The sequence below is a fragment of the Aptenodytes patagonicus genome, chromosome 16 (genome assembly GCF_965638725.1).
Source record: "Aptenodytes patagonicus chromosome 16, bAptPat1.pri.cur, whole genome shotgun sequence".
Taxonomy (NCBI): Eukaryota; Metazoa; Chordata; class Aves; order Sphenisciformes; family Spheniscidae; genus Aptenodytes; species Aptenodytes patagonicus.
In genome coordinates, this window is record NC_134964.1 from 9,838,682 (window position 1) to 9,847,731 (window position 9,050).

The 9,050-nt window shown below is 47.5% G+C and overlaps 1 protein-coding gene across 2 annotated transcripts; it reads left to right on the plus strand.

Moving 5' to 3' along the window:
• Positions 1-475: 475 nt before the first annotated feature.
• UTS2R (urotensin 2 receptor) lies at positions 476-4,927 on the plus strand. Of its 2 annotated transcripts, none has more exons than XM_076353579.1 (2): positions 476-638; positions 3,207-4,927. In XM_076353579.1, exon 2 carries the CDS (start codon positions 3,351-3,353, stop codon positions 4,497-4,499), a length of 1,149 nt encoding a protein of 382 aa, XP_076209694.1. In that variant the 5' UTR covers positions 476-638; positions 3,207-3,350; the 3' UTR covers positions 4,500-4,927. The 2 variants fall into 2 exon arrangements, with proteins under 2 accessions (XP_076209694.1, XP_076209695.1); XM_076353580.1 differs by having other exon boundaries at positions 3,210-4,927.
• Positions 4,928-9,050: the final 4,123 nt, after the last annotated feature.

The following is a 9,050-nucleotide window of genomic DNA, read 5'->3' on the forward strand; positions in this document are numbered from 1 at the left end:
GGCTTCACTTTGGAATTGATCTCCAAATCGAGGAGCTCTGCCGTCTCCCTGGGCAGCCGACCCTCCCGCATGAATTTAACCCTCCCTGGCCCGACCGCTCTCCTCTGACACAATGGTTTTGCTCAGGTAACATTAGGCATTTGCGCTCTTCGATGCAATGTAAGGAGGGGCAGGATGGCTTTTTCTATCACCGGTCCTGGGATGAAAACAGCCTTGACATCTCACATCCCCAGCTGGCTCACGGCCAGGCAGGGTGGAGCCGGCTAAACAAGCCACGGCTATCAAAATACTGCTTCTTTAAAAAGGCTCTTCGCTGGCTGCAGTCAAAGCCACGCTATGCCTAACGTCACCGAGTAACAGAAATAGCAGGCGTGAGTGAAGGGAGGAGAATGAGAGTATTAAGAGCGCACAGATTTCAAACATACTTGGCTAGGTAGCACGCTCCCTTCCTGCCGCTGCCCTTCCAGATGCGACGGAGCACGGGGATCTCTCGCTGTCTGCCCGTGAAGAAGGATTCTCTTTTTTTTCTTTTTTCCCTTTTTTTTTTTCCCTTTTTTAAGTTTCAGCTTTAATACTACTTAGGTTCATTTTAATTTTATTTCTTGTAGGAAGCTTCATCTGCTGGATTTAAAAGCAAGGTTTGAGCAGGAGGAATTCATTTATGTTTCTAGATACTGGAATGTGCATGGTACTCCGGTGTGATGATAATGTAGAGGGAAAGGCAGGATTGGCTGAGAAAATTGCTTAGACCGTAAGATGCTTGAATGGCTGCTTGGAATAACAAGCTCTCTATTGTGCGTGTGTGTGTGCATATGTGTGAGTGTGTGCATTTATGTACGAGTGCAGCAATGACAGTAACTTTAAAACAATGCAAGGTTTCCCCAGTTTGCTTAATTTTCCTCCTCCAGGAGTGAGGACTTGCCTAGCTGTGGGCTCTGTCTGGAGACAGGTGAAGTGCCTGAATTGAATTAGTGCTGTAGTAATTTTATGAATGAAGCAAAACGCAGATTCAGTGGAAGAGGAGCAGAGCGGGGAGATGCGGTGTGCTGAGCTCTCTCCGGCAGGAGCTGTCACACCAGGGAACCGCACAGACGTGTGCACAGGCATGGCACAGATCTGCTACAAGTGCCCGCAGCACAAAGTGAGGCAGCTGCAAGAAGACAGCACCTGGGCCATGGAAACATGCTCCTGAAAATGAGCTATCACAAATTCAACTAAGCTTGATAGCTGAGTGTGTGACCAGCTCTGGGCTTAGCTGGAGCATCCCATGCAGAGCTATTTGTTTCCAACCAAGCGTGCCGGCGATCGTGTGGCAGAGGAGCAGGCAGAGCTCCCTGAGCACCCACGTCTCCTTCACGCGTGACGCTTTTGCTGCCAGCACAGCTCGTACATGAACATCGATAAAGTGGACGATGAGGGAGCAAGTCAGTGCATGGACAGGCTGGCTACACATGCCCAAAGTCAAGCAGGAGGAGACCGCACAGCACGGCAGGGGAGGGGAGGGAGGAGGTAGATTTGGGTTTGCAAGGTCCAAGAAAGCTGAGGTGCTGGTGAAGCTGCTGGAGACCAGCCCAGAGGAACGACGCCCCAAAGGAGCACTGACCACTGCAGGACCACGCTTCATCTCTCCCCCTTGGAGAACTCGGTGGGGAGATAGCTCTGTGTATTGTGGTTTTTCTCTCTTTTTTTGCACCCCTATCCCAATTGTTAAGTGAGGAAAAATCTCAATCTCCCTCTGTTCTGGATTGCTCTTTTTTATGCAGAGTTTTTGCATGACATCTCCATAGCACCCATCACCCACAGCAGGTGGCAATGGGAAGAAAAGAAGATGAGGGCAAGCCATGAAGACGATGAACATTGTCCATCCTCAAGTGCTACAGAGGTCACTGTCAGGGTCTTTGACACAAGGGCAGCGGACTGGTGCTGTAATCCTGCTGCCAAGAAGCAAGTGGGAGGAAAGAGGCAAAGGAGTCAGAGCTGGTGTGGAGGCAAAGGGACACCGAACTCGCTGGGAAAAGCTGCAAAACTTATTAAATTCCCAAGATAAAACAAACCCAACCTGCCCAGTGGAAGGAGGCAGAGGGAAGTCTTTGCCTGCTGAGCCCTGCAACGACAAGGCAGTCCGGCACCCCTCTCACAGCGTTTTCCAAACAAAGAGGCAATCTGAGCTCTGTAAAATACATAGTGCAAACGCACTTCTGTGTGCAGTGACCTTTAGGTTGGCACAGGCTTCTAGTATGCCTTAAAATTCGGGCATTTTAGCTACTTCTTCAGTGTTTCTTTCTCTCCGGTAGGTGCGATCTCCCTTTGCCTACATCCAGAGCCACTATAAATTCAAAGCAACACAGTCATGATTTGTATAGTCTTGGGCTTGAGCTAACCAAAAGCTCCCACGTACAAAGAGTGACTACCTGCCTAACACGCTGCAGAGCGATCTCAGACCTCGCTGCATAAGGCTGTTTAGATGGGTTCACAGACAGATTTGTCTGAAATCTATCTATGCAGAGACACGTGAAAATCTGTGGGATCACACTTGACAGAGAGCATGAAAAAAAGCTGTGGTTACAGACATACAAAACCCACAGTGCAAGCTACAACTTGCTCTATAGATAGAAAATGCATTTTTTTTCCTCCATCACTCAACTACAATTTGAAACTGCAGGTCAGGACATAGCAGGAGCTTCTCATTCAAGGAAAGGTTGCTCTGTGAAAACACTGCAGAAATGCTGGGCAGGACTTGGAGCATATCACTTGCACAAATAGACAACAATTTGGCTGCAAGTGGCAAATCCAAAGTTTGTTTTCTCTTTTTTGGGGTCTTTTACTCCTTCAGAATTAAGAGCTTAGCAAAGAGGGTTAAGCAAGCACGCTGAGAGGTCTGTAAGTTGCCATTATGATTATGAATTTAGGAAGGATGCTTCTTTTCCCCAACCTCAAACTAATTTTAAGGATTGCAGCAAGCGGTTCCAATGATCCACACAATCTCTTTCGTCTCTTTTCCATGGACACACTAAGAAATGTCATTCCTCAAAGCTGTGGTCTCGTAATGATGGCATGGACCTTACACACGAGTGGCCTCAGTGCAGAAGACCTTCGGTACATGCAGACAGTGCAGATACGTACTCAGGGACAGGTAACTTCTAAATGATACTTTGTGTTGCTCTGGCAGATTTCTAATATGTTGGTTTCTGATGTCTTTCTTCTAGCAGAGAATGCAGATCTTCCTTGGATGAGACCCCGCTAAGAAATGGTTCAACATCTCCCAGCAGTCGCATTTCTCAGAGCAGAAAGAACAGATCTTCAGACCCCCGTGGCATGATCAAAGCCTCTGGCATTAAAAGGCCGGGAGGATGTCCTTAACTGACGAGCTGGAGAGCCACTTTTCTGCAACCCCTTACATGCTGACAGACACAAGCGAGGGCAGCCTGTTCAGAATCAGACCCAACGCCTCCACCAATGCCACTGGGGATGGTGTGCCAGCTGCCAGTTCCATGGAGGACATGATCGCCATCTGCACCATCGGGACAATCCTCTCCCTCATGTGCGTGATTGGGGTGACGGGCAATGTCTACACCTTGCTGGTGATGTGCCATTACTTGCGATCATCTGCCTCCATGTACATTTACATCATCAACCTTGCACTGGCGGACCTGCTCTACCTTCTCACCATCCCCTTCATCGTTGGGACCTACTTCATTCAGAAATGGTACTTTGGGGACATTGGCTGTCGCATCCTGTTCAGTCTGGACTTCCTCACTATGCACGCCAGCATCTTCACCCTCACAGTCATGAGCACGGAGCGCTACTTTGCTGTGCTGAAGCCCCTGGACACAGTGAAGAGGTCCAAGAGTTACCGAAAGGCCATTGCTGTTATCATCTGGCTGGTGTCACTGCTGCTCACTCTCCCAATGCTCATCATGATCCAGCTGGTGCAAAGGGACAACAAAAGCATCTGCCTGCCCACTTGGAGCAAGCTGTCCTACAAAGTCTATCTCACCATCCTTTTTGGTACCAGCATCGTAGGTCCAGGGGTAATCATTGGCTACCTTTACATCCGATTAGCTAAGATTTACTGGGTGTCGCAAACAGCATCCTTCAAGCAGACCAAGCGGCTACCAAACCAAAAGGTGCTCTATTTAATCTTCACGATAGTGCTGGTGTTCTGGGCTTGCTTCTTGCCTTTCTGGATATGGCAGCTCCTCTTCCAGTATTATGAATCCTTCCCTTTATCTCCCAAGGTGATGAAGAACATTAATTATCTGACAACCTGTCTGACCTATAGCAACAGCTGTATCAACCCTTTCCTCTACACCCTGCTCACCAAAAACTACAGGGAGTACCTGAAGAACAGACAGCGGTCCCTTAGCAGCAGCAGTGGGTACTTCCAAAGGAGGAATCGGTTTCAGAGGATTTCGGGGAGATCCCTGTCCACGAGCAGTCAGCACTGCACAGAGACATACGTTCTTGCTCACGCTCCTTTGGGAAACAGCAGTGCCTGAAGGTAAAATATATCTCCAAGAACAATCAATACTGACTTCAATGTTGCTTTGATTTAAAGTGTACATTGTAAATGCAAAGCCTTAGCAGACCCATAATGTGCACACATTTAGTCCAGAGGCTGTGCCGTATGTCTGTTCTCATTTTCTTCAGTGCCACTGATTTGATGCTGGCAACATTCAGCTGAACATCTATCTAAATAGCCTTTCGCTTTTTATCTTTATATTTTATAGTGTATGTCTCCTCAAGTAGCCATCAATAATGAAAGCCTATAACAGGACCACGCTTTTTAATAGTATCAGCTGTCTCACAGAGTTTAAAATTATGTTATCCCGTGAATGGCTGTGGTTTGCTCTTTCTTTTCTTCAGCAGTAATGCTAAATTTGTAGTTGCATGAGGACTGAAAACAATGAAATAAAGACAAAGCAGCTGATGTTCGTGACATGCAATCCAGTTTGAATTTGGGGTAGGACTGGACAACGTAGATGAGGCGTATCCAGGGGTGTTTGTCCTGGTTTTGGTCACATTCACATTTATTCTACACTCATGTGTATGCACTGGGCTTGATTCTCCATTCACACAGGTGTCTGTAGTGGAGTTACACCATGGTTAGCAAGACAGGCTTCCCATGACAGTGCCACGGTCAGGGAACACTCAGCATCCCCTAATGCGCTGAACCCGAACACATGAGCACCCATGTTGGGGAGCACCATCTGTCCTGGACAAGCGTATCTGCCCTCTGCCCTCCTCCCAGGAGGAATTGGGAACCTCTGATGTTGTTATTCTCAGGGCATCCATCGACAAACTGCAACATTCAGCCTGAGGGACCGCACCTACATCACCAAGTCCAGGAGGAAAGGACAGAGGGAGAGAAGGGGGGGTGAGGAGATGTGATTTTCAATGGGCAAAAGCTATGCTATCTGAAGTCCCTAATATTCTCAATTATAAAAGCGCTAGTTCCCTATTAGTGAGATCACTTGTTCCCTTCACAGGAGATGATTTTGGTTTACTGCTATGAAAAGTGAATATAGTCCTGCCTACACCAGGAACACTTTGCCTGTCCTGGCTTTCACTGATGATAAAACATCATTAGTATAAATACGTCCTTCATGATATCTGGCACTTCTCCAATGAGTCTAAAAGTACCTTCTCTGGGATGCTGCCAACATCCGTACAGGAGTCCTCTGCTTACATTAGCCCCATCACCTCATTAGCAAGGATACAACGATGCAATGCCAACACAACTCTAACCAAGTTACAGAATTAGAAGGAAATTAATGCTTAGGAGTAAATTCAGGACTGCATTTTCACTGAACTCCATTTGCTTATACAGAAACTGAATTTAGGTTTTAACCATCTATTCCCCTTCAAGTCATTTAAGTGGTCATTGCTCATGAGGACAGTGAAAGCTCTGCTTCCAGCCTCCCTGGGTGATATGCTTGGAAAAGAAATTGCCTCCTTCATGCATGGGCTTAAAGTTTGTTATATATGGGGAAGATTGCACATGTCATGGAAGAGGACTGTCATGCATGCAGTTTCAACGTTGAGCTGTTGCAGAAACTGGAAGAGCCTCACTTTGTGTTCCCAACCGCCTCCACGCACACCATCCGCAGTGGTCCTGCAGGTCAGGGCGCCTTACTTGCACCCTGTTTGCAGTGCAGTACATTAACCGGCAAGTCCTACTTCAGGATTAGCCCCTTCCTGATTTCAGAGGGGAATACCATTATATTTGGCTATTTCCTACACTGACAGTCCTTCTTAGTTTTCAGACCCTCCTCAGTCTGGAGACACACTAGTCAAAGCCCATTAGAGAGAGTAAAGCATCATTCACCCCACTGTAAGGAAGAGGGAGCCCATGGATGGGAGGTGAAAAGGCTTGCCATATTCATGAACCCGTTTTCCGCTTAGTCAGCTGTTTATCATGGGTCAGAATGTAAAATTTGGCCTCCTTTTTTTGGAAATTGCAATTTTAACTTCTCCTTTCTCAGAAATAGCCAGACAAGCCCAGGACGAGCTCAGCACAAGCAGTTTCTAGTGTTGTGAAGGAAAGCTACTGTGGGTTGAACCTTCAGAAAGCACAGTCCATCTTTTCTAAAATCAGATAGTCAAAATGAGAGGGCAGTTTGCAAATCTCAATTCATCCAGGCTTTGCACATCAATGAGGGCAGTGCAGTAGAGTTACCGGAAGACACAGGAGCAGATCTGTCTCCAGAGTTAATCAGTTGAACTCCTTTGTCCCCAGCGGTACTGCTCTGATTAACTTCTCCAAGCCCACCACAACCAACACGTCTCACAGAAAATATTTGCAAAAAGCCTGCCATAGCTCTGTAGGTGCAACAAGCACCCTGAAAGCAGCATGAGCAACGTGCTGTGGAAGCGTGGCCATGCCAGAGGTCCTGCCGTGCCCTGGGAGGTGAGCTGGGCTCAACACAGGGCGCAGGGCTTCCCTGCCTCCCCAGGAGGACACGCAGCCTCAGCCCTGGGCTGTACGGTCTTGTTTCTCATTTGAAGCCGGTGCTGTGCTCTCAGCAGGGGCTTGCAAGTGTGTTTATAAAATCAGCACAACAAAGCCAAGAGAAAAGAAGACACCCGCAAATCAGGGAATGATTGCAGGTGATGTTTCAGTCAATACTGGGTCATCTTTGAATGACGAGATGTTTCATTCAAGCCTTTCAATTTCCACCCCAGGCTGGGTTTTTTTTGCTCTTTCAAACATTCGCGTCCATCACCACTCAGCACAGGCAACAGTAAGGGAATATTATTCCAAGTCTACAGGTAAAAGCAAGGCTCTGCGCAGTTCACAAGCAGCATGTGCCCCAGCTCCGCATCCCCAACTAACTTTACAGGGCATCAGTCACACTCAGATACCAAATATTAGGCAGCTGTCCTCTTCCTGAAACCAAACAGCAACTCAACCACAAAAACCTGCTGAATATAAATGGGGGGCCCGAGCAGTCAGTGAGGTCTGAAGAAGGAACTGCCTCCTCCAAGACAGATTAATTGCTTGGTTAACAATAGCTATAAAATAATTATTGCGCCCTATTTATTCCTCCTTGCAGAAACCTATCATCAGTCAAAGATCCAAGAGCTGACTTTTGCATAAACAAAATATGAAATCAGTGTGAAAGGGATGTGTGTGTACACGTGGCCGTGTGCTTGCATACTTCAGACCATGCCCCTACACCTGCACCCTATTTGCTAGCTCTTTCTTCTCTGTGGGGTGAGACCAGTTGTTCTTTCATCATCCTGAAGTCTTAAATCCCCCCATCTCCAGGGCATTTGGTGCCCCACAGACTGGATTTCACCAGCTGAACTCCAGGTAGCAGAAGTCAAAACTCCAATTTCTTGCTATTTTAAACTAGGGAGCATTTATCAATGCCTCAAGACTCAAAGAAAGTATAGCTGTAAATACACCATGGCAGGGTGTCCAAAAAGGGCCAGGACAGAGATGCCGGTCCCTGTGGTGCTCCTACCAGCTAGGAAAGGCCGGGTACCCACTCTGGTGGCTGAAACAGGCAGCAGACTACAGCTGGGGCCAGGCAATGTTTTCAGTTGGATGGTGTCTTTGCCAGAAGAGGATGACGTGTGTGTTTAGCCAACTATTTGCAAATCCACCCAGACATTTAAGAATCCTTCTAGAAATTCTTTTTTTTTTTCCTTTTTCCAAATACTGAATTGTCTCATTTCAGCCTTTAGGAGGCAAAACAACACAATTTCTCACTTCAAGATGAAGTTTTGTTCATCAGTTTGCTTACACTTATTTTTAAAAATCCTCTCTCCTTTTTGTTCAAACTACAGGACTTTTACAAAAAGTCCTGCAGTTCAAGTAGCAAAGCAGAGAGCAGCTGCTCACCGCGCTGTGCATCCCTCTGCCCAAAACCTGCCTGGACAGGGTGGGCACCGACAGTGGGGAGTGGTGCAGCGCCCACCCTCTGCCCAATTCCCACTCGCAGAGTCGCAGCAATCATAGGCACAAACCTTCCTCCTCGCCCGCTGATGGAGCCTGATTTAAGCTGATCGACAACCCGTGTCCGGTCTGAGCCCCCCCCCTTGTTCCTGCAACCTGGTCACTGCAAGCGCACAAGATGAGGCCGATTTGGGCCACCCTTTTCTCCTGTGCGGATGTCCCACCTCGCTCCCTGGGAGATAACCAGGCCAACAATTCTTCAGCCTACCTCTAACCAGACAGAAAAACCTCAGCACATGGTCCCAGAAGAGGATCTGGCCAATAAATCAACATGCACAGTTTTGTTTCACTTACAGCTGCAAGATGGGCAAGGACTGGCTTGAGATATAAGGAGCTCTTTAGCTCTAGGTCCCTAGTTCAGCATGTGGCCAAGTTGTGAGGGGTGGGATTTCCAGATTGGCAGGTGATCTCCTTTCATTTCTCTGGGGTGCTTGCTAGGAAACCTCTCATTTCAGTGTTTGCTTGAGGACATTAAAAGGAGAGGCCAAAGGTTGAGCAGATCTTGGAGAGCAAATCTACACCTTGGCAGAGCTGCCTAGAAAAAAATATTCCTCTTGCCGGTGCTGTCCCACTTGCATCTGCCGTG